This window comes from Protopterus annectens, chromosome 17.part0 (assembly GCF_019279795.1).
Source record: "Protopterus annectens isolate FY-2018-M chromosome 17.part0, PAN1.0, whole genome shotgun sequence".
Taxonomy (NCBI): Eukaryota; Metazoa; Chordata; order Ceratodontiformes; family Protopteridae; genus Protopterus; species Protopterus annectens.
Window position 1 is genome coordinate 595,568,441 of NC_056751.1, and position 26,617 is coordinate 595,595,057.

At 38.8% G+C, this 26,617-nt stretch overlaps 1 protein-coding gene across 2 annotated transcripts in view; it reads right to left on the reverse strand.

Annotated features, from left to right (window-relative positions):
* TRIM28 (tripartite motif containing 28) overlaps positions 1–2,453 on the reverse strand; it is a 689,781-nt gene extending 687,328 nt beyond the window's left edge. For both annotated transcript variants that reach the window (XM_044058953.1, XM_044058952.1), the window contains exon 1: positions 1,992–2,453. In XM_044058953.1, the coding sequence (XP_043914888.1) occupies positions 1,992–2,178 (187 nt within the window). In that variant the 5' untranslated portion in view covers positions 2,179–2,453. The remainder of the gene's footprint in view (positions 1–1,991) is intronic.
* Between the last annotated feature and the right edge of the window lie 24,164 nt (positions 2,454–26,617).

The following is a 26,617-nucleotide window of genomic DNA, read 5'->3' on the forward strand; positions in this document are numbered from 1 at the left end:
CGATTTATGCACACACCAAGGCATATTAACACATGTAATAATTTTGTACAGTAAATAAAGAGGTTTAAATTAAAGCTAGAATACATTACTCAGATGCAAGCTACATTTTTAAATGTGTTTTGCTGTAGTTTTAATAGCAGCACAGCCAATAGTCGAGATGTGTGGACTTTCAGTTAAGTCCAACAGGGAAAGGGGCGGAACTCCAGGCTTTATAAAACTGGCCAAATCTCCAGACATACTGCTGGACATTTGAACCAGGAGATACCGCCAATTGTTACACAGTGTATCACCATAAGAGAATATACCTTTGTAGCAGAGTGTGTGACACTGTACTATATGCTACCTGGGAGTCCAAAGAGAAAGTGAGAAACCCATGAACCCACAAATCCCTTTAGCAATGGTGCAGTTTATTAGGCAAAGATGGAAAGGTTAACACTGCGTTTATATTAAATGTACTGTTTTGGGAAAGTGTTAACTGTGAACCTCTCTCCAAGTTTCCAATGAAATGGGGATAGCAACACCCAATCAAACTTTGTCCAGTGAAAAAGTGTAGACAGAAGTACGATCCTCAAATCGTTTACTCTGTGTATCCGCAATTATTAAAATGGCAAAGAGCAACCAAACAGGTGGCCTTTTCAGATGTTCACTGATCTATGGGAAGATGGTCTCCCACCCATAACCACTAGACACTGCTCGCACCTGCCAAATACTAATATGTAACGTCATATCGAGACTACTATTACAGCAATTCTGAACCAGAGTTAAACTCCCACCACTGAAGTACCAAATACAGAACAAAAATACTGACAGCATTTTTACCAGCAACGAATTAGACAGCTGCTCGGACCATCATTTTATGTTCTGGGCTACATATAAACTCAACAGTTCAAAACTAGTCGACAGAACAGTCTGCCCACCCCACAACAAATCAATATTATTTTGAGATTCGTCCATCAATGCGGATGCCTTATTTTCTTAAATGGCAGTCTGTTGCCCATTGCAGGGGGGCTAACCCCACTATTACCACTACACTGAACTGTGAGCCAAACTCGTAACAGAAATCTATTAACTCTACAAGAGAGAAAACAAGAGTGGTTGTTAACGCGCAGTTAACACCTAATTTTTTATGAGGGGGGGGTATAAAGTGGGCATTAGTAACCACCTTGACCCACATCGCCATAAACTAGTTGTGACCTACGGAATCAAACGTACCATTTAAACCAAAGTCATTAAAATGGTAGTTACAGAAAGGGACAAAAATCGCCTACAAAATATTCATAATCGCCGCAGATCAAAGACTGGCTCAACATTCCAGACTCCCGTTATTCCTACATCCGCCCCAACCTTTACACCTCTCCATGATCCCTCTGCTTGAGCAGCGTACTGACAGCCAACAGTCGTTTATAGCCGCATTCCTTCGGCAGTTTCCGATCCAATCGTAACGCACAGGCCGCCGAGCAAACATCAAAGGGAAAAACCTGTCAAGTCTTACACCACAAAAACGGCCTCGACTGGTTCAGATGAATGGTTAAAATCACACACACGCCACCACCCCTCGCCCTGGGAACTAGAATGACAAAAGTAAACAAGAACAACCACCAGTAACACGGTATGTAGCTTAACATAGCAGGCCTACGAGTACAAAGTTTCGACAATGACTACGCTTTTACCACAAAACAGATAGCGGCATCCCTCGTTGAAATCCAGCTGTTCGGACATGCTGCCACAGAAAACTCACATTCTACCAAGAACTTCTAACAGCATAAGCTTAACTATAGCATTAACACTACTCTTCCAGTCAGCATTAACAAGTTTCAGCTCAACCATTTTGACCAAGTACCCTCACCCCCCAAAAAGCACTGTTTCAACCTTCATACTAATTAATAGCAGGCAGAATCTAAACTACTCGCTATTAGCCCCCATACGGCTTATTAGTTTTTCTACCATGCGCAACAATTTTCCCGCGCCGCAGACAACCCCCACCCCCTTACCTTCTTTACAGTTGGGGTCGGGCTCAGAACCCAAGCAACCTCGGCATACTGAGTGCAGACATGGCATGAGCTGCGGCTCAATACCTAAACGAAGCTTCTTCTTGCAAACACCGCAATTTTCCAACAGCTCATCTTTTTCCTTTTCAGACTCCATCCCCGGCCGGGCTGCTGTTGCGGCTGCTGCCATTTTCTTTTTCCTTTCACTCTTTTTCTCCAGTCTCCTAAAATCAAAGCGAAGCGTTTCAGAGTTTCTGATACCGGCGGGAGAGTGGCGATTGATTAAAGGATGACACACCACTCTCGATTTACACAGCCTATGCGCTTTCGCGCATATATAAAAATCTTACAGCTGCACAAAGCGATCTATAAACAACAACCCACGCACGCGGTGGAAAAAATCACACAACAAGCAGAACACTGAGCACCGCACGCTGAAGCAAGCAGACGAGGAAGCCTCCGAGAACAAGAGAACGAAAAAAAGAGAAGAAACCGCGCGATACTTTCAAAGGGGGCGTGGCGCTTAACAAAGAAGTTAAAAGTGGCAAGACGTGTGACGTAATCTCAAGTTCACACTGATGTCATCATAAAGGGATTTGGTTTTATTTTTATTATCTATATATTTTTTTACATTTTGTTATGAACTTTATGTATTATTGTTTTGTACGTCTGTTTCAAAGTGCTATATTTAGGAGTTAACTTCAGAAGAGCATTGCGTGCAATTGATTTTTGGACTACAAGTAGTTTAGCATTTATTTTGGGCGAAAGACTTCACATTTGCTGTTAGTACGTTTCCAAGTAAATATAAAGAAGGAATACGTAATAAAATAAATCCACTGTAATATTTAAAACACGATTACGCATTATAAATGTTAACGATTTTAACAGAGGAGAGACTAAAATATGTTGCTGGATAAGAGCCACAGGAGATAGATGGAAGAGAAATCATAGAGATGTTATCAAATTTTATGAGCGTTTTAGCAAGTCAGTAGAGAGGCTACAGTTTAAATCTTGCATAAGACACATAAGTAAATTACAAGAGTGCAAATGAAGTCCCAAGAACCTTAACACGACTTAACTACTTTATTACGAAATCCAGACTACTAGAAGTAGGAAAATCAATAGTTGACATAAAACAACTGTGCAAAGCAATAGTTAAAATAACTGAGCATCTTCTTTTAGAGTACTCGAATTAAACAGAGTGAGGGTTTTTAGACCTCACCCAAAGGACTGCTATGAAGAGAAAGTGAAAAAATCGCGTTGTCATGAAGGTCTACACAATCCAATCCTGACAGCTGCAAAACAACTACTTATTACTAATTTTACATTTTTCTAGCACTGATTGCCTTATCTTCAGCAGTTCCTGTTAAATTCGACAATGCTTTTATGAATCCTGATCATGGTCAAATGGGGGCTGTATGCGTGTTAATTGGCTAACCCTCCCCAACCATTCTAGTGTGCAATTACTTGATTGTCTAAACAAAACAGTCTCAAGTTAAAACAGATTTAACATGATATTCTTAATCTCAGGGCCTTGAGCTTTAATCTTTGGTTTGTCACCTATGCCTAATGGACACAGGTAGCCTGTGAATGGTTCATCTCCCAGGCCTTTTCTTGCAAATCAGGACCAGCCTTTGGGCAGCTGGCGCCCTAGGCAAAAGGTCTCCACAGCATCCTCCCAAAACCACCCTGTGCCCCCATCCTGGTCTACCTACATTACTTATAGATTCAAATGCCCTATGTAGACATTCTACTATATGTAAAAATTTTAAATATTTCACCTTTGGCATCTTGGAGAGAATGAAAATTAAACCTGGTGGTGGAGACTGGCAAAGATTTCTCATGAAGAGGAAATTAATGTGGCAGTTGAGACTAAATGCAACATTTCTACCGGGACTCGATGACCAAGTTTCCATAGCACCAATATTAAGGGAGAAAGCTGATATTTTAACTTAAGATGTGTTTAATTGAATGTTATAAGTATATTTTTAAAACAAAAAAATGGACTCAAACCTTGTTGACAAGATTTTTTTATACAAATGATGTATTTTTTTTTTAAATGTGATTGTTAAGGAGAGAAAGTGTGGTTGTTCAAGAAAGAAGTAAATTGATTGGTCAATTGAAACAAATTATGTTGCAAAGTATAAAAGGAAGGAAGGATATGGGTATTGTATCTGATGAAGTCTCTTTCTTGGAAACGAAAGCGCTTATGATTTGTGCGGAATAACTTTTAATAAACTTTTTCACATTGGTTCACCCTGCTGGCTTGGAGCATTTTCATTGACATTATTTTGTAATCCCTGAAGTCTGCCATAGGTTTATAGGTTCATAGGTAGGTACTAGGCTATTAGCCCTAAGGCCTATATAAGCCTAGCCAAAAAGGTACCCTGGCTTTTGCCACCCAAGAAAATTATTTTCCTGTGCCCCTGCCGAGGAGAGCCACAGAAGTGATCCCTGGGGTGAATTTCCTATTTCCCATCCAACCATCAAGATTTTTCTTGAAGAGTACTAATGAGGAGCTCTGTTTGACACAGGTAGTCTGTTCCAGAGTATGGGAAGTCTCTGGGACAGGAATCTATCCCTCCAGCATGTTCTGTTTATTGTGGTGACAAGGTTTAGGTCCCTAGAGCGTATAGCTTGGAGGGATTGGGAGTTCTTTAAGTGGAGCATGTCTTTGTATGTTAGGCAGAGATCGCCTCTGAGTAGGCGATATGCGACAGAGTAAAGATGGAGTTTTTTGAGATGGTCCGTGTAGGACATCTGTTTGAGGCCAGTAATCCTCTTTGTGAGGTATTTCTGTGGCCTTTCCAGTTGTTGTAGATGTCTTGTGAGGTACATACCAAAAGGGGCGTTGTACTCTATAATGGGTCTAATGAGTGATGAGTAGAGGGGCACAATGACCTCTTTTTCTGGATGAGAAACCTTTTGTGATGAAATGAGCCATGCAGAAGGATTTCCTGACCACTGTGGCAATGTGATTATCAAAGGCGAGACTACTGTCCACCTGTGTCCAAAGGTCTCATCACACTTTCGGCATTAAGTAGACTACCACTTATGTGGTAGTTCATGGGTACAGAGTTTTTACCAAAGGGGATGATGATACACTTGTTGGCATTGAGCTTCAGGCCATGGCTTTGACACCAGGCATCTGTCTCAGTGAGGCCCTTTTGTAGTATGTCCACATTGTTAGAAGTTTCGATTATGGCTCCTAGTTTGCAGTCATCTGCAAACTTTGTTAGCCAAAGACCTTCTGTGTTACCCTGTACTTCAGAGAAGTAGATACCAAACAAGAGAGGACCCATGACTGAACCATGTGGTACTCCACTTGTCACTGGTCTGAAGTCGGATTTGGAGTCTGCTACTTTCACAGTGTGGGTTCTGTCCATGAGTCAGTTGGCAACCCATCTTGTGACATAAGGATTTATACCTAGTTTAGTGAGCTTGTCTATAATTCCAGAGTGGGGGATGGTGTTGAAAGCCTTGGTGAGATCTAGATAAGCTGCGTGAATCACCTTACCCTTATCTATGGCTTTGGTGATTGCTTCAAAGAAGTCAATCAGGTTTAGGAGACATGATCTGCCTTTTACAAACCTGAACTGGCCATCTTATTACACTCCCAAAAAATATGTTCCCAGCCACTTCTTTCTTGCTCGTCATACCTCCAACATTTGGTATCCACCTGAGGAACAATTCTTTGGAGTCTACTTGGGGTTTGAATATATCTATGTAAACACTTCCAGGTAAAGATTCTAAATCTTCTAGACTTTTTGCATATTTGGGAGATATACATATAGCCTCCCATTATCTCTTTGTGAGTTATTTATCCAGTCTCTCTTACATGGAATGATAACTTTGTTCAATCACAAAATATTTAGTCTGCAGAAAATGATATAATTATTGTATCAGGTAAGGTAAAAAAAAAGAGTCAAGGGGCAGGCTGAAAAGGAAGAAATCTAAACTGAATTTGGAAGAATTAAAGAACATTACTGTAATAAAAAAGACGAGAATAATGAACACTGTAGTGCTATGAGTGCCAGGAGATAAAATACAGGATGCGTGTAGGGCCTTAGAATGCATTAATGTAAAAAAGCATGGAGCTGTTAGTAGGGAACTTAAACCCCTCTTAGATATCATATCTTGTACAGGTGTGAGGACATTTTTTTTCAGAAATCACACATAGAAAGGAGAGTTGGGTTAGTGTGAATGAAATATGTTTTGGGTAAATATGTGCATGAAAAAAAAGAGCCCATTAAGAAAAAATGGGTATGCATAGAACATCAGAGCCTAATTTGGGGCATACTTGTATTTAGAAAGACAGGAGACCACTCGTCAAGTCAAGGGAAGAAAAGTTTTGCAGCAGCTCTATTGCAATATTTGACTAACACAAGATGGTTTAGAGAAGTTTGATTCATGTGTACTTGGAGGATTGATAATAAAGTATTTTTTATTGGTAATTTTGCTACATTCACATAAGACTGATGATGCTATCGTTTGTGAAACATGGTTAAAGAATAATGATAGGAAACCAGTTCTGTGAGGGTATAATTTTTTTTCTGTAACAGACATTCTAACAAAAAAAGTCAATTGGTGGTATTATGTTAGGGACTGAAGATTTTTAGGAAACCTGTAATTATAACATGTTTAATGATAACACCAATACTGTAGATTGTGTAACTGTGACAATAAAGACATTATTAGAACAGATCACAATTGCTGTTGTGTATACACCACTTAGAACAGATCACAATTGCTGTTGTGTATACACCACTAAATTCAAATGTTGATGGCCTACAGCTAATCATACATTTCTGCATAAAACAGAGGAAGGAAAAATAATATTAGTGAGAGACTTAAATTTACAAGAAACAGACAAGAGTAACATTAATTCTGCAATGTTAATACATTATTTACAAAATATGTTCAAGAAAAATTGTTGCAGATTGTAAACAAACTGAAGAGGTATTGAACATACTGGACATTGTGTTCCTAAGGAGATAAATTGCTGCTGGATAATTCTGCCAAAATAAAATTTAAACTAATGCATAGAAAATTAATAACAAACTGTATGAAAGCAAAATATTTACTATGCAAAACTAATTGGAGTGATGTATTCATTGATGGCAGAAAAAATATGGCAAGTTTTGGAGGTGAAATTGTTTTAAAAAAATGTTTCATATTGGGATCCAGGATGCATTTCTAAAAGAGAAAGGCACTTAGCTAAGATGAGAGATAAAAAAAAAATAGAAATGACATGCTTTTTCTGGAGGATTTTGTGAAAGTATGTGAAACTGTTTGTGAAAATGTAGGACTAGTGTTTATTGAGTTGTTAAGGAAGTACAACAGTGATATTGTAAAATTGCATCAGAGGATTGATAGTTTAATGGACAAACTAATTCTTGTAGCAACACAATCTGATATTGAAGTTAAGCTCACTGCTCAGGAATAAATGTATTTGATTTGGGCAGTGAGTTACAGAACAAAAAAGAAAATAAAGCCAAGAGGGATTACCTCAAAAAAAAAAGAGGGGGGGGAGAAATCCATGTTAAAAGAGCTTTTGAGGGCTGTGATGACATTGGCTGGGGAAAGGAAGGAAGTGGAACACAGCCACAATAACTGGAACACAGCCACGGCAGTGATAATAGTGTATGTGAGCAGCAGCATTTTTTTCCTTGAAGGGAAGGTGAGAAACTTTACCACTGAAAACATCAGAAAGGATAGCAGAAAGAAAAAAAAATGAAAGACAAAGGGGGAAATATAGAAACCTTCCTTGCCAGCATGCACAAAGATTTGGGTCTATATAGCTGAAACATCACCAAAGCATCAAAGAGTGAGGTATATTTATCACAGTTATCAAATACATGAGCAATAGGTAATTTCCCTTTAATTTTAAAATATACAGTTTATCAGACAAGATTTTGGGCAATTGTGAAATTCAAGTTATTAAAAAATATTTTTTCCTTTATTCCATCAGCGAGAGCAAACTTAGTTCATATTATAGATTTAAACAGTTACACATTTAAATTGATTTTACAAATAATATTTAAAAGAGAACATTATAATTTAGAAGCAGATTTTGTTGTTCTGACTGCTTTAAATCTGACATTGTATTCTGTTTGCACATTAGAAATGATATGCAGAAATGGAATCAGCACTGTGTTGTCCAATGAAACATGTAAGAAGTATTATAATTTATCTGCAGAAGAAAGAAAATGTTCTGAAAAAAAATGTGATGTGATAGGACCATATGTAATATTAAGCCTGATAAAGACGGTGCAGCTGTGATTATGAATAGTGATGATTACAAGTCCGCGTCTAGCTTGTTGAAGAATGAATCCTTTCACTTTAAATGAAATTAAAATAGCTTATATGTATATTGATCTTTAGTTATTGGATAATCGTAATAATAAAGTTATTTTTGATAAGATGCACAAGTCTTTTTATTGGTAACTAAGTTAGTACTGGTAAATTGTTTGGAATCCCAAAAATACATAAAATGTGAATGTACCACCCTTTAGACATATAATGTCATCCCCAGTATCTAAGCTTGAGCCTGTATCCATGTTTGTAGGTAGAGCACATTTTAACAAAATTGTTAAGGACATGCTTTATTTTGTGAGATACATTTTTCATTTTTAACAAGGATTAGGAAAGTAATCATAAATGAGAATGACTGGTTGGTAACAGTAGATGTTCAGTCACAGTACACTGCCATTCCATATAATGTGGGATTTGAATGGGTAGAACATATGTTGTATAGGGGTAAATACTATTTAGTAGGAGAAATGAGATTTTCAACAAAATGTACTGGACAAGTTTTACATGACATTTCTTTTTATTTATAGGCATTTTTAAATAAAAAAATGGGAGTGACTATAACTGCCACAGTAATGGCATATTGGGAAGTGCTCATTCTTAAAATATTACAGGTTTTGATAATAATAGGAAGGACCATCATTTTATTGATTATATTATTTTTAATTTGGGGTAGTAGTGAGGAAGAATCAAATGAGTTAATTGAGAGTATCAACTATGCTGTGTATTTTAAAGATTTAGTTGCCATAAAGATAAGGTTAAGGTTTGTTTTTTGATGTAGACATAGACTAGGAATTTGGATGTAATACACTGAACCCTATCATTAGTTATAAAACATGGCTAGAAATATGATATTATATTACAGCTGTATGCATTCAACTTATTTAAAACAACTTAGGGAGAGGACAGTGCTTCAGAGAGAAACATTTAAGTAATAATGTTGATAAATTTGATGGCTTTAAAAACAAACAAAGTTGATTATTAATAATATTATTATTGAAGAATTCAAAAAATAGAACATTAATGAGATTAAGAAAAATAAAAATAAATGTAAAGTGACCATTATTAAATAGTTTGTTTCCATGCTTCTGGATGGTTTGGTTGGCAATAATTCAACAAAAGGAATAGTTAAAAATAATGGTCATATTTTATCAGGGGATGATGAAGTCCTTCAAATTATTGGAGACAAACCACTGTTTATCAACAAAAAAATGAACAGATAGTAAACATTTATTAGGGCATTTACAAGACAAGGTTAATCAGGGAAGGAGTGAGACTAATCAGAGACCCCACTCTGATGGACCTACTGCATGTCTATAAAACAAACAGCACCAAAATTACACATTCTAAAGACTTAAACTTTGCATGTGATATAAATAAGACCTACTGGAGAGACAGTTATGTATCCCAGAGACTACCCGTTCTCTAGAACAGACTGCCCATCCACGTGAAGCAGAGTTCTTCCATAACCGAATTCAAGTGCAACTTGGACTGTTGGATGGGAAATAGGAAATTCTTCCCTGGTTTGGCACCTATGTCTCTAACTCTAATGAACAAAGGTAGCCTGTAAATGCTTCATCTCTCAGGACACGGCTTGTAAATGCTTAATTTCCCAAACTCCTGCTTACACTTACCAAGGGTACCAGAACTTCTCAGAGATTTGGGGTGCATGGCTAGGCTTAAAAAGTCCCCAGTGGTAATTAGCTTAGTACACACACATGAACCTGTAATGCATATTTTGCATGTTCTATGTGCAGGAATGTCAGACAGTCTCAATTACTTTTCTGCATCTACAAACAGGATGTATGGGACACCAGGATACTTTACATGTAATTCTTCTTTTGTTATTTCATTCCATTGTTGTGTATTGTCTTTGAGGTTGGGAACATATCTGAAGACAGCTTTATGATTATCCTTGGCTTTGGAAACTATTTTTATCTCAAATCTGGCTTTGGTAGAATTGATAAGCCACCTGAGTTGCTTGTTTACATTGAAGAGAGACTTTGTCAGCTTGCTGGGCATTGCATCTCGTAATTTTTGCCACAGTTTTCTTCCTTTTGTTGATCTCAGGAGCTATAGACCCATTAGCCCTAAAAGTACAGCTTACAAAAATATATACTTTATTAATTTATATCTGATTTCATAAACTCCAATATAAAAATATTAATGCTCTTGATCCACAACAGTATGTTTTTGTCAAAAGGATATCATATATATATATATATATATATATATATATATATATATATATATATATATATATATACTTAATTGAGTAAATATCTTAAATATTAATCCCTATGTCACCCAATGGATTATTGAACTTCTTTGAGAAAGTCATCAAAACTGTAGATAGCATCCATGATTTACCAGAATTTCAGGAAAATTACAAAAAATAAAGTATGAGGCAGCACCTACTACTTTAAGAATGTGGGTGCTATCAGCTAGTTTGCTATCTGTTTTACAATATAAAAGTCTGTGTTTAGGCATTTAACCTTATCTGGAATATCAGCATGGGGATTAGAGATAAAAGTCTTGGCTAGATCCAAATACCAGCAAAAACAAAATGGTGGAACACAATCTGGTTATAGAAGTATACCAAGATAAAAATAAACCAAACTGCTGTAATGCAAAGGAGACATTTAATAAAAACACACATATCAAATAAAACAAAAATCATAAAAGATGAGCGCTTTCGTACCCATCAAGGTACTTCATCAGATCTACATTAAAACAGCACTCACATCTTAAATAGTGTTAACAATTAGTGCTGTAAATCACATGACTTTAAAATAGGTTTCAGGGGAATAAACTCATTTAACCTCTTACTACCTGTAGCTTGTAAAAGCAGCATCCATTTTATTTCCTGACATTCAGTTCTAGTTACCGTGTCCCCTCCTCTAACAGTAGGCTGACAAACCTCCAAAACTAAAAATTTAAAATGATGACTGTTCCCTGCTAAGGCTACATGCATAGCAAGGGCATTCTTATTATAATTTCTCCGTATACTGTATAAATGTTCGTGTATCTAGTCCCTCAAGCATCTATTTGTTTTTCCCACATAGAACATTTTACAAAGTTCACAAGAGGCCAGATACACTATATTTTTAGTGCTACAATCTGCACAGACCTTGAGTTCATAGACACATTCAGTCACTGGGTGCGCAAACATATCATCACTATTAACAAAGATTTGAAGAGAATGCTCTGTTACAAAGCTACCAAATCAATTGGAAATGGGGCTAGTTGCTTGGCTACTGGTAGGTTGAGGACTTCTCCTTGCCATCACTGTACCATATGTTCTTTTGTTAATAGCGATGATATGTTTGTGCACCCAGTGACTGAATGTGTCTATGAGCTCAAGGTCTGTGCAGATTGTAGCACTAAAAATATAGTGTATCTGGCCTCTTGTGAACTTTGTAAAATGTTCTTTTTGGGAAAAACAAATAGATGCTTGAGGGACCGGATATGTGAACATTTATGCAGTATACGGAGAAATGATAATAAGAATGCCCTTGTTAAGCATGTAGCCTTAGCAGGGAACAGTCATCATTTTAAACTTTTAGTTTTGGAGGTTTGTCAGCCTAGTGTTAGAGGAGGGGACACAGTAACTAGAACTGAATGTCAGGAAATAAAATGGATGCTGCTTTTACAAGCTACAGGTAGTAAGAGGTTAAATGAGTTTATTCCCCTGAAACCTATTTTAAAGTCACTTGATTTACAGCACTAATTGTTAACGCTATTTAAAATGTGAGTGCTATTTTAATGTAGATCTGATGAAGTACCTTGATGGGTACGAAAGTGCTCATCTTTTATGATTTTTGTTTTATTTGATATGTGTGTTTTTATTAAATTTCTCCTTTGCACTACTGCAGTTTGGTTTATTTTTATCTAGAGCCAAATACCCCTATGAACTGCATGGCTTCTACATGATAAGGTGTGTCACATTTTATAGTAACTGGTAACATCTATTTGTTGTGTTAACTGATTATTGTATTGGTCAAGTGGCAGCTTTCTGTCAGCAATAGCATAAATGTGTCACAAACAATGCAGTAAAGTTAATGCAGGTTTTATAACAAAAAAAAAAATTTCTGGGGTGAAAGTGGAATGGGATGGCTTGCATTACTATCGTGCTACTTTTTCTTTTATGATAACACATACTACCATAATTGCTATAATTTATATACGGTGATATGATTTTGGCCCTTAGTCTTGCCCTTCTTAGATTTACCGATGTTCCTCATAAAGGCAGATCTGTTTATGGGTACACATTTTATGAAATAAATAACCTAAGCATATACAATGATTGCTTTCCAGTAACTACAAAGGGTCTACATAGAGACCTTCTATTGTAAAAGCAACAACTACTGTTACTCTCCTGCTCTTACTGCACATATGGAAGGGCGTGTGAATGAGTGAATCGTATACCATTCTAATGAAGCTGCATTCTGTTGCTCATTGCATTGCTTCTGTGTTCAGCCATGTTATTGCAATGGTTCCGGTCATTCTGTTACTGATGTGGAACATAACTGCTAGACTATGCAGGCCACAGGCCCTACTCTGTAACAACAATTTAATGAATTACTCCCACAGTCATGCAGACAGTATCACACCACATAGCCAGTGTATTTCTCATTGCTTTCTACTGCTTGTAGTCACACTGACAATATTATATTACTATACTCATACTGTAAAGTTATTTTTCAGAATTAACCCTTGCAGATGTCCAAACAGTTTCACACAACAGTACTTCTTTAAGAATTGTGAACAAAGGCAAAGTAATGGGGGGGGGGGTCAAAAATCAGGGACAATTTTAAAGATTACTCTAATTCGCTTAAGAAATGAAAAGAATAACAGGTTTTGCATAAATATGCATTCATTTTCTGAACAATTAGAAGTATGAAACTACAATATCTACCATTACAAATTGACTGCAATACTCAGTGATCTACAAAACCCAGCCACTGGGGATGTACAAGCCAGTGCATTTCTTTGTGCTGGTCCCAAGCCCGGATAAATGGGGAGGGTTGCGTCAGGAAGGGCATCCAGCGTAAAACTTCGCCAAATAATTAATGCGGACACCAGTAAATATTTACATACCACATCGGTCGAGGCCCGGGTTAACAACTACTGCCACCAGTACTGTTAGCCAACAGGGTGCTGGCAGAAATTGGGCTACTGTTGACCGAAGGAGGAGAAGAAGCGGAAGGCATGGCTGAAGGCAGGAAGAGAGGAGAAAGGCTAGGACTGTGGTAGTGTGGGTCGGAACTTTGAACGTTGGCAGTTTGACTGGTATAGGGAGAGCGCTAGCCAATATAATGGACAGAAGGAAGGTTGGTATATTGTGTGTGCAAGAGACCAGATGGAAGGAGAGTAAGGCTAGGTGTATCAGAGGTGGGTTAAAATTGTTTTATCATGGTGTGGATGGGAGGAGAAATGACGTAGGAGTTATCCTGAAGGAACAGTATGCTAAGAGTGTTTTGGAGGTGAAAAGAGTGTCAGATAGAATGATGTTTATGAAGCTGGAAATTGATGGTGTAATGATGAATGTTGTTAGTGCATATGCTCCACAAACTGGGTGCACGATGGATGAGAAAGAAAAATGTTGGAGTGAGTTGGATGAAGTGGTGATGACTGTACCCAAGGGTGAGAGAGTGGTGATTGGAGCAGATTTCAATGGGCATGTTGGTGAAAGGAACAGAGGGGATGAGGAAGTGATGGGTAGGTGTGGTGTTAAACAAAGGAATGCAGAAGGTCAGATGGTAGTGGATTTTGTGAAAAGGATGGACATGTCTGTGGTGAATACATATTTTAACAAGAGGGAGGAGCATATGGTGACATACAAGAGTGGAGGAAGATGCACACAGGTGGATTATATCTTATGTAGGAGGGCCAGTTTGAAGGAGATTGGAGACTGTAAAGTGGTGACTGGGGAAAGTGTAGTTAGGCAGCATAGGATGGTGGTTTGGAGGATGATGTTGGTGATCAAGAAGAGGAGGAGGAGTGTGAGGGCAGCACCAAGGATCAAATGGTGGAAATTTAAAAAGGGTAATTGTGAGGTGGAGTTCAGGGATGAGTTAAGACAGGCACTGGGTGGCAGTGAAGAGTTAACAAATACCTGGGTAACTACAGCAGAGCTAATAAGGGAGATGGCTAGAAAGGTTCTTGGTATGACATCTGGACAGAGGAAGGACAACAAGGAGACATAGTGGTGGAATGAGGAAGTACAGGAGAGTATACAGAGAAAGAGGTTGGCAAAGAAGAAGTGGGATTGTCAGAGAGATGAAGAAAGTAGACAGGAGTATATGGAGATGAGGTGCATGGCAAAGAGAGAGGTGGCGAAGGCTAAGGATAAGGCATATGAAGAGTTGTATGAAAGGTTGGACACTAAGGAGGGAGGAAAGGACCTGTACCGATTGGCTAGACAGAGAGACAGAGCTAGGAAAGATGTGCAGCAGGTAAAGGTGATAAAGGATAATGAGGGAAACATACTTACAAGCGAGGAGAGTGTGTTGAGCAGATGGAAAGAGTATTTTGAGGGGTTGATGAATGAAGAGAATGAGGGGGAGAGAAGGTTGGATGATGTGGGGATAGTGAATCATGAAGTGCAATGGATTAGCAAGGAGGAAATAAGGACAGCTGTGAAGAGAATTAAGAATGGAAAGGTTGTTGGTCCAGATGACATACCTGTGGAAGCATGGAGGTGTTTAGGTGAAATGGCAGTGGAGTTTTTAATCAGATTGTTTAATGAAATTTTGGAAAGGGGAAGGATGCCTGAGGAATGGAGAAAAAGTGTTTTGGTACCGATTTTTAAGAATAAGGGTGATGTGCAGAGCTGTAGTAACTACAGAGGGATTAAATTGATCAGTCACAGCATGAAGTTATGGGAAAGAGTAATGGAAGCTAGGTTAAGAAGGGAAGTGATGATTAGTGATCAGCAGTATGGTTTCATGCCGGGAAAGAACACTACAGATGTGAAGTTTGCTCTGAGAGTTTTGATGGAGAAGTACAGAGAAGGTCAGAAGGAGTAGCACTGTGTTTTGTAGACTTAGAGAAAGCATATGACAGGGTACCTAGAGAGGAGTTGTGGTATTGTATTAGGAAGTCAGGAGTGTCAAAGAAGTATGTAAGAGTGATACAGGATATGCACGAGGGTAGTGTGACAGAGGTAAGGTCTGCGGTGGGAGTGACGGATGCATTTAAGGTGGATGTGGGATTACATCAAAGATCAGCTCTGAGCCTTTTCTTATTTGCAATGGTGATGGACAGGTTGACAGACGAGATCAGACAGGAGTCCCATGGACTATGATGTTTGCAGATGACATTGTGATCTGTAGTGAGAGTAAGGAACAGGTGGAGGAGACCCTGGAGAGATGGAGATATGCTTTAGAGAGAAGAGGAATGAAGGTCAGCTGGACTAAGACAGAATATATGTGTGTGAATGAGAGGGAGGATAGATGAATGGTAAGGATACAAGGAGTAGAGGTGGTGATGGTGGATGAGTTTAAATACTTGGGATCAATAGTTCAGAGTAACGGTGAGTATGGAAGAGAGGTGAAGAAGAGAGTACAGGCAGGATGGAGTGGGTGGAGAAGAGTGTCAGGATTGATTTGTGACAGACGAGTACCAGTAAGAGTGAAATGGAAGGTCTACAAGAGTGTAGTGAGACCAGTTATGTTATATGAGTTGGAAACAGTGGCATTGACAAAAAGGCAGGAGTTAGAGCTGGATGTGGCAGAGTTAAAGATGTTAAGATTTGCACTGGGTGTGATGAGGGTGGACAGGATTAGGAATAAGTATATTAGAGCGTCAGCCCAGGTTGGAAGGTTTGTAGACAATGCCAGAGAGGCAAGATTACATTGGTTTGGACATGTGCTGAGGAGGGATGATGAGTATATTGGGAAAAAGATGCTAAGGATGACACTACCAGGTAACAGGGAAAGAGGAAGGCCTAAGATAAGGTTTATGGATGTGGTGAGAGAAGACATGCAGGTGGTTGGTGTGACAGAGCAAGATGCAGAGGACAGGAAGAAATGGAAACAGATGATCTGCTGTGGCGACCCCTAACGGGAACAGCCGAAAGATGATGATGACTCAGTGATCTACAAAGAAGTCATTTTTTATGAGAGCCAGGGCAAAAATATGAGGCAACATCAGGGGCATTTTACAAAATCGGGGACAGCTGAGAGGTATGCAGCCCTAACTGCATTACACATTCATTATCAACTCCCATAATCACACATGCAGCACCAGACCACAGTACTGGTACCGTAATACCACATTTGATCTTAGTTCTGTCTCACATATTCTCTTTCCATTCTGTGTTCATTGTTGATGACATCACATGTGACTATGACATTATGGTATTAGTATTGTGTATACTATTATCTGTATGTGTGTGTGTGTGTGTGTGTGTGTGTGTGTGTGTTGGGGGTGGTATGTGCATAACAGCAGCAAGTTAAATATGTTGCTGTAGCCATTATGTATGTTTTACATTTTCTTCTCAGTGAGATATTAGAAATGTACAGAATGTATGTACCATTTTTAAGGGCAGGTGATGTACGACAGCAAGCAGTAGTTACAGGATTACTTCCAAATGTTTATTGACATGGTTTGTTTGGGGGACTGTATTTGTCAAAGTGCAACATTTATGTGATTCTTTTAAGATCAAAAATAGTGTACCCGCTCAGAAGTGGCACATTCCATTAGAACAGCAGGAGTGTGGTTTCTAAGTATTTTATTAGAAGCTCTGATTTTTTTTTTATTTTGAACTTCCTTTGGGAACCATACATGTAGATTCTTACATACAGCTAAAGAATGCAATGTATTACAGGGATATTGTTGTCACAGTCTGTCATTATGCTTCATTTCCACCTGGGTGCTATTTGACTTCTATACAAAATGTTGAGGAAAGCTAATATTTGGAATATATGTGTACTAAGCTCTTATTATGCCAGAAGTAAGAGTCCTATATATTTTACCAGAAAAATATTTTTCAGTTGTAACATACTATAGCTAAGTTCCATACGTTCAAGTAACTAAAGCTGTAGAGTGAAATTCAGAGGTGCACTGCACTGGAAGATGTGAGGTTATAATTACAGTCTTACCTGTTGTGTAGCTGAATACCCTGCTATTCTCTGAAAATCTTGTCATAAATGTTCAAAGGGGACAGCTATATAGCCTTTCAAACACAACATCCAGTGGCTTTAATTGATGTGCCTTTCCTGCAACAACCTGACATTTTGCATTATTCTCAGTTTTCTTCGTGGATGCTGTGGTGAACTTCTGCTCAGAATGTGGAGTACAATAATTGCCTAAAGTAAGTCTCTGGGTTATGAACCTGTCCCTCCAGCATGTTCTGCTGATTGTGGTAATGAGGTTGAGGTCTCTGGAGCATGTGTTGAGGAGGGATTTCTTTAGATGTAGCATTTCTAACAGAGCTGGGTCAGGCATGGCTTTGTAAGTCAAGCAGAGATTGCCTCTTAGTAGATGATATGAGACAGAGAATAGCTGGAGTTTTTTGAGTTTGTCAGTATAGGACATGTGTTTAAGGCCTAGGATCCTCTTCGTGAGGTACTTCTGTGGCCTCTGCAGGTGTCTAGTGAGGTACATGCCAAATGGAGCATTATACTCTGTGACTGGTCTAATGAAGGATGAGTAGAGAGAAATGATGACCTCTTTCTTCCTGGTTGCAAAACGCTTGGTAATGAGATGTGCCACATAGAAGGACTTTCTGACTACAGTGGCAATGTGGTGGTTGAAGGAGAGGTTGCCATCAACCTGTGTCCCCGGTTCTCTTATAACGCCTTCAGTGTTCAGTGGGCTCCCATCGATGTGGTAATTAGTGGGAGCTGAATTTTCTCATAGGGGATGACGACGCATTATTTGGCATTAAACATAAAAATCATGGTTTTGACACCAGTCATTGGTTTCAGTGAGGCCTTTCTGTAGGATGTTTGCATCACTTGTGGAGTTAATAATGGCTCAAAGCTTGCAGTTGTCTATGAAGTTGGTCAGTCAGAGTCCCTCCATGTTGGCCTGGACTTCTGAGAAGTAGATGCCAAACAGGAGACGACCCAGGACTGATCCCTGTGGGACTCCACTCGTGACTGGTCGGCAGTCTGACTTGGAGTCAGCTCCTTTCACACTGTGGGTTCTATCTGTGAGCCAATTTGCAACCCACCTAATGATATAGGGTTTGAGGCCTAGTTTGGTGAGTTTATCAATAATTCCTGAGTCCTGAGTGAGGAATGGTATCAAAGGCCTTGGCCAGATCGAGGTAGGCTGTATGAACTGCCTTACCTTCATCCACAGCTCTGGTGACTGACTCAAAGAAGTCAACCAGGTTGAGCAGTCATGACCTACCTTTCACAAAACCATCTAGTTTGGAGATTCCCTATATCCTCCTTAATTAGGTCTATGATGATGCGCTCCATAGCCTTATATATCAGACTCATCAGACTAATGGGGCAATAATTTCCTGGGTCTGTATTCACTCCTCCTTTATGGAAAGGGATGACTGTAGCAGTGCACCATTCAGTAGGGACAAAGCCTGTGGGAGGCTGTGAGTGAACAGGGCACACAGATGTGGTGCCAGTTCACTTTTTAATTAATGTAGAACACAGCCAGGGATACTGTTGGGTCCCATGAAAGCTGTATTCTTGGCCTTGGGCAATGCAGCTTTAACCTGTGCTGCAGTAATGCTGGGTGCCTGGCATTCTTCTGATATTGAGATTGGTCCTTTAGGGGAGGGGAGAGGGTTAAAGTTGGCACTGAGTCTGTCCGCCAGTATGTTGGCAATATCTGTTGGCTAAGTATAGGAGGCAGTACGATTGTGCAGTAACTCAGAGCAAATCTAGGTATTGCCATGGAGATTCTGGATATAACTATAGAAGGCTTTGTGGTTGTTTTTAGTGTCTGCCGTAATTCTGCCTTCATAGCTGGCTTTGGAGGTTTTGATGAGGGATCTCAACTTTTTGTTGAGGCTAATAAGGGAATTTTTCCAGTCTTGGGACTTCACCTTTTTCTGCAACAGTTTCTTCCTTATGTTATAGAGTTTATTAATGGCAGGGGACCACCAGATTGGCTTCCTTTTTTGGAGGAGAGCGTCTTGGTTCTGTTGGGTATGGCTAGTTCCATGCATTTATGTACGTGTTTGTACAGTGCATTGGTGTATGATTCGGCAGTCATGCATTTATTTAACATTGGCATGGGTGCCATGAAGTTAGCCACCAATGTTTTTAGGAGTCCAAAGTCAGGTTTGGAGAAGTTTTTCATGGTGCATACCTTTGTGGGGGGTGTGGGTGAGATGTGCAGTTCCATGGTGATTAGTTTGTGGTTGGATCTAACCAGGGAGGAATTGACTACTGGTGTAGAGCAATGGTTGCCCATGTTAGTAATAGCCATATCAAGGATGTTGCTTCCCCTAGTGAGGGTAAGAATGAGCTAGTCCAGGGCATTGCAATTGATGAATTCCAGGAAGCATTGGGCCAGTGCATTGGTGCATGAGTAGTTTTCCCAGTTGATGGAGGGATAGTTGAAGTCACCTAGTATGAGAGTGTTGGGTTGGATCTTAATAGTTTCCAGGGTGCTTAGGAATGTGGAGTGAAAGTCTTGGGACATGATTGGGGACCTATAGCAGGCTACGACCTGAATCGCCATCTTACCCAGTGTTAGTTGTACCTGGAGTATCTCAGATGCTTTATGCTGGGCTACTAGTCTGGAGGTGTGCATATCCTTTATGAATATGGAGACACCACTGCCTTTGGAGCTTTGGTCCATGTTCTGGGGCTGAAAGGTGTGGAATGAGTTATAGCCTGGTAGCGCATGGGGTGCTTTCTGCTGCTTTAAACCAGGTCTCTGTTACAGCACAAATGTCGATGTTCTCCATTTTGAGGAGTGCTTTGAACGAGTGCATCTTGAGATTTAGACTTCTAGCGTTGAACAGCATGACCCTCAGATTGCATTTATTTATAGCTGTTACGGTAGTAATTTGGTCTTTGGAACACCGCCTAAAAATGCACTGTAGGGGTGGCAAGAGCCTTAGCCGATACATGGAAACCTAGGGATGACAGATGCAGGCCATCTCTGGCAAAGCATTGAGGACTGTCAGTCATCTCATCCCAAGCAGACAGATACTGGATCCCTTTAGAATGACACCAGAAACGTAGCCAATTGTTGAAGTCAATCATTTTCTGTTTGTACTGCGGTATCATTGTGGGTGATGGTAAGATGCTGCTCAGGGCTAGGTTCATACGTGCCTGAGCCACATAATCCACAAGAGGAGTGGTTTCTGGCTCTGAATTTGTAGTCTCTTGGGTAGTGGGGCAGTTTTTCTATCCCCTTCAACTTTCTAGTTTAAAAGTCTATGTTTGTGCAGATTTGCACTTGTTTAAGCTCCGCAGATCCTGTTTTGGCGTCCTGCAGACTACAAGAGCAACAGAAAGGAGCAAGAGAAACTTTAAGTGCCTCCATTTAGATTTTTACTGATTATACTGCTTTCTGCACTTGATTTGTCATTTTTCATCTAACTACATTTATTTTAATTGTATTTGCTTTAATATTGCTACGCACTCAAGTGTGCTAGCTTGCACTGCATTTAAAGTATTTTTATTACTGTTTTAACTGTTTTTTTTTCTGCAAAAAAACAAACAAACACAAAGTTCTCAGCTTGTTTCCTACCTTTCCTGTTACTAGAGTAGTCCAGATACATATTTGCTGTATCCAGGACTGTTTTGTAAGTAGACCTTTCTGTGTGAGAAGGAAACCTTCTAGCTTATCAGTGGGAGTGGTAAGCACTAGGTAGCCTATCTACCACAAGAGGAGTGGTTTCTGGCTCTGAAATTTTAGTTTATTGGCTGTTTGGGCAGTTTTTTCTATCCCTTTCAATTTTCTGGTTTAAAAGCCAGTGTTTGTGCGAGTTTACACTTGTTTAAGCTCCCTGGATTCTGTTTTGGCGTCCTGCAGACTACAAGAGCAGCAGAAAGGAGAAAGAGACTTTAAGTGCCTCCATTTTGATTTTTTCTGATTATACTGCTTTATGCACTTAATTTAAGTCATTTTTTTTCATTTAACTGCATTTATTTTAACTGTATTTGCTTTAATATTGCTACACACTCAAGTGTGCCAATTTGCATTGCATTTAAAGTATATTATTGGTGCCAGAAAGTCTGCTGTTCAATTTTTCCCTTAGATTTTGCTAGATCTATTCTCTGTCTCTTGCATTTCGATTAGCTTATTTACTTAACACTTCATCAGGCTTTTTGTAGTAATTGTTGTAGCACACATAAGTGCTATCAGCGCTAGATGTCCTTATAAGGAAACAGCTCCAGTACTTAGTAATGATGACCATACCTCCTGGCATGTCTAAAGGTCAGTTTCCTGTGCTTTCTCCTATTAACCTGGTAAACTTGGGCATTCTGAGGCAGTGTAGCAACTGCCTCATGCACACAGACAACCCTCTCCTCTTACCTCCCAACACTCAGACTTGTGAGAGATGTGCTTATATCTCCAGATTGGAAGCCATGCACTCTCCAGCCAAGACCGGAATAGCTGGTCAAGAGGAGAAGGTCAACACCTGCACCGCACCACATGGAACACAAAACCCTCCAGAACACCCATCATAGCCCTCACATAAAAACCCACCTCCACAGACGCTGTCAACAGAAATCTACCCAAACAGCAGAGACCTCCAAGGCAGAAATGCACTTGACCACCACAACACAGCACAAGCCACAAGACACATAGCTCTCCTACACAGTGTGCCCCTCAACCTAAGCCCCTAAGGCAAAACAGCTTGCCCAATACAATAATCATAGGTGACTCAATAGGGAGGCACACTGATGTCCCACTCACTTGAATAAGGAAAAGGTAACAGTCAGCTGTCTATCAGGTGCCAGAATCCGACACATAACACATGCACTCAGGTCACTCCACAACCAAGTACAAGTATGACTCTGTCATTGTCCATGTGGGTGTAAATGACCTGAGATGCACCTCCCTGGACTACATGAAAGAGACATGGTGGAACTAAAGTTGCAGTGTAAAATTCAAATGTGTAATGCACTAAAAGCTGTAAGGATAATATTGCAGTTTTAACTTGTATGTAGCTGAATATACACATGAGAAATTCATAATGAAATCTCAGAAAATAATAGAGGTATAGCTTTTCCAAATTGGCCCCAGTGACTTTAGTTCACGTGTCTTTACTGCCATAGTCTGACATTTTGCATTATACTCTGCTTTCACTTTGGAAGCTGCAGTGAACTTCTGCTCAGTATGCTACATGCAGACACTGCCTAAAACACTTACTTATTGAGTTGCCAATACAACAGAAATAAAAAATATCTTCTATATTTCTCCAGAAAAATATATATTTTTCAGTTATAGCATGTCATGGCTACAATGCCTTGGTTTCAAGTAACTAAAGCTATGGGGTCGAATTCAGGGGTGTGCTACATTGGAAGTCCTAACATTAGAACTGAAGTCTTATGTACGTTTTGTAGTTGAACGTGCTGTTGTTATTAACTGAAAATTTCATAATGAAATCTCAAATTCAGCACTGATATAACCTTTCAAAAACAGACCCTAGTGGTTTTACTTTATATGCACTTACTGCTACCATTTGACATGCTACATTATGCTGCATTCATCTTGGGTACTGCTGGTAACCTCAGTTCAGTACAATGAGTACAGTAATGATCTAAAATATGTCCTCAATACTTGAGTTGTCAATAAAAGAGAAGTTCAAATTCTCTACATTTCAACAGCATTTTTTTTATTATTAACACACCAATGCTACTGTATCATACTTTGATTCAGACTAAACCTGTTGGATTAAATTCATAGGTGTGCTGCACTGGAAGCTATGAGGTTCTGTTTATAGTTTTCAAGTATGTTCTGTAGCTGACTGCCCTGTTGTTGTTACACAAGTTTCATAATAAGACTTCAAAAATGGACCAATATATAAGCTTTCAGAGATAGACCTAGTGGCTTTAGTTCATAAGTATTTACTGCTACAATTTGACATTTTGCATTATACTTTGTTTTTATTATAGGTAATGTGGTGAACTTCTGTTGAGCATTCCTGGCATCACTTTGATAAGTGAGCTATACATTACAAGTAAAAATCATGCTTATTTCTTCTAAATAAAGATTTTTTTTTGTTGTTGGACTTGTGATCCCATTCCCCAGTTTGCAGTAAATTATGTTACAAGACATCATTATATATGTGCCTTTACAGCTGAAACCACCAGCTAATTGGATTTTTAACTAATGGCCATGGTGTATTGTTCCATGAAATGTGCTATAATACTTATATTGGTTATAGGGAAATGGTCCTTTTTGCTAGGTACCATCAGTAGCCTTAAATAGCCATTTGGATGCTCTGCTTTTGCAATTAATTTAATAAAAAAAAAAAATATATATATATATATATATATATATATATATATATATATTGCATTTCTGAAGATGACCTACATCCATGTATCTAAATTACATTATTAGTATGATCTTATAAAATAAAACCCAAAATAATAATACTTTATAGGAAAAAAGTAATATCTTCTCTCAGTTTTATACATTACAGCAAATAATACATATTTTACATACTCTGAGAGGTATGCCATTATTTCAGGTTCTGGTATGTAATTTCTCTAAATGTGTTATACTATGAAAAACAAAATGAAAGAATTATCAAGAGGTCATGTCCTGAAGATTTCATAATATCTTGACATGGTAGAGAGATAGTCATTTGAAGCTAGGATGGAATTCAGGCTGAATTACCTTTGTAAATTTACAGAGTGCAAAATGCATACTTGTCAGTTTGTTTCAGAGTAAAATAAAGAAACTATCAAAACATAAATATATGATGTTGGAGTGATGTTAGACCTAAAAGGAGAATGCACTTTTATTCTGTTCATTCTGTGTTTGTGTTGAGGCATACAAATGACATTTAAATGTTGATTTTTTTTTCATCAAGATTCAGTATGGAGCTGCTCCTTTGTATTTGAGGATAGGAACCCAATCCAAATGAAGTTTTAAGTTATGCCAGTAATATTCTCTTAACAGTTCATGAATAAATATTGATCCATTTTGGAGGTATACACTTTTAAATTTAAAAAGCAAAATAGGGAAAACCAGACAATATTCTGTGGACAGACTGGCTGGAAATGCTCAGTGGATATGGGGTTACTTACTGAAGTTTATTGAACATTTTGCAAAAAAATTTACTCCCACTCAGTATGGGTTTGTGCTAGACAGAACAGTTAAATCAAGTAATGCAAACATTACTGTACAAAGCTAGAAAGCCTTTTTTTTTTGGGGGGGGGGGCTTGGTGTAGCTACTCTTCTTCCCTTAAAGCATTTGTGATGGTGTCATTTATTTACTGTCTTTTGTTTACTGGGAAGGTTTGACTGGGCATAAGTCCCATTTTCAGCAGAAGTCCGTAAGCAAATCTCCACATAGATTATTTAAGAAATAACCCACACCTGGGTGTGAGTAATGCTGGATTTACCCACTGTTGGTGTGGTTTGGTCACGAGGGCGAAGCCCGAGTGGCCAAAGATAACTATGGATAAATCCAGCATTACCCACACCCAGAAGTGGGATACTGCCATTATACAATGACATTATTTAAGAAAAAAAATACTTATGTTTCTTAAATAATGCATACAGCTGTCTGGTATTCTGCAGCAGTTCTGATGTACTGCGCATGCGTATGCTTACTCAGTACATCAGAGCTGTGGGTGGAAGCAACTGAGAAAGCAAGATCTCCGTTGCTTTTTACAAAGTGTCTCACTATGTTAAAGGAGTTTAACATAGCAAGACAGCTTTAAAAAAAGCAATGGGGAAAGGAAGATCTCCATTACTTTTTTTAAAGCTGTCTTGCTATGTTAAACTCCTTTAACATAGCGAGACAGTTTCTAAAAAGCAACGGAGAGCTTGCGTTCTTCATTGCTGTAAAAAAAAAAAAAAAAAAAAACTTATACTAATGGAAAAAGTCTGAGCGACCGGACCTTTTTCCATTAGTATAAGTCTGATTTACAACGTGCACGCTGACCAATCAGCATGCATGCTTTGGAATATTAATGGGGGGCCGTTGTATAATCATTTATAATGAACAACAATAAAAATTAAACATTTTACGCATTCCATTGTAGGTAGTATTGAAAGAAATAGTAATGACATTTATCGTATCAGTTATATTATTTTACATAACTCAAAGACATGTTAACATGTAATAGCTGGAAATACTAGAGCAACGACAGTGCACATGTGGTTCAGTGTATGTATATTAACCATATGAGGTAGGATGCCACTAAAGCAGGAACAAAAAATAGAAGAGAAGGAAGGGTATAAGTAGAAACAATCAAGAAAATCATAATTAGAAAAGTTCTGATAGTGGAGAGGTTGAGATAACAGTAAATAGGTAAGATGAGGTGAGTAAGGAGGGAGTATTAGTAGGAGAGGATTCAGGATGTAGGTTAGTTGGAGGATCAGTAGTGGGGATGAAAGAGGAAGAGACAGGGATAAAAAAAGGTGAAAGTCAGAATGATTGATAGATTGGCAATGGAAGGGAAACAGAAAGGTGAGTTTAGTCCAGATGGGATCATGAACATAGCCATGAGGAAGTTAGATGTTTTAGGTTATGTGTTGAAACATATGGTAATGTCATCTTGCTTTATGATGGTGGGATGGAGTTCCAGTGCTTAGCAATATAGGTTGAGTAAAGTGAGTCACTTGCACTGTTATGATAGTTTGTCCTAGTCAGGAGATATTTGTTCTGTGAATGGAGACTCCTAGGAGAGGAGTAGTGTTTGAGGATGTTTGTAGTGTTGGGCAAGTGTTAGGTTTGTGTGATGTTTTGTGTGTGCTTTAAGCATTTGGGAGAAGATAAAGTAATTAGGTAGTCTGAGTTCGTGTAGGTGCTTCAGTGCTACCCAGTGGTATGAATGATTTGGTAAGTTTGATACAGACTTAGCTATTTTATTGTAGCAAACTTCTAGTTTATTTTTATGGTGGAGTAAAGATTTGTCAGGGTAGGTCCTGCATAGAAAAGTGGGGGGAGCAGATAAGCAGTTGCTAAAGAATTCCTAGAGTAGTCAGTGACTGAAACCTGGTTCAAGGCTCCTGTGAGCACCCCAGCACTATCAGGTTATACCTCATATCATGCGTTCCGGCCCCAAAATCCGGACCAAACCACAAAAGGCGGGGGAGTATCCATATTCATAAAGGATACCCACACCTCCAGGTTAGTGGCAACGCACGAAGCATCGGAGACCATCCAGGTGCAATTAACCATAGGTAAAACTGCC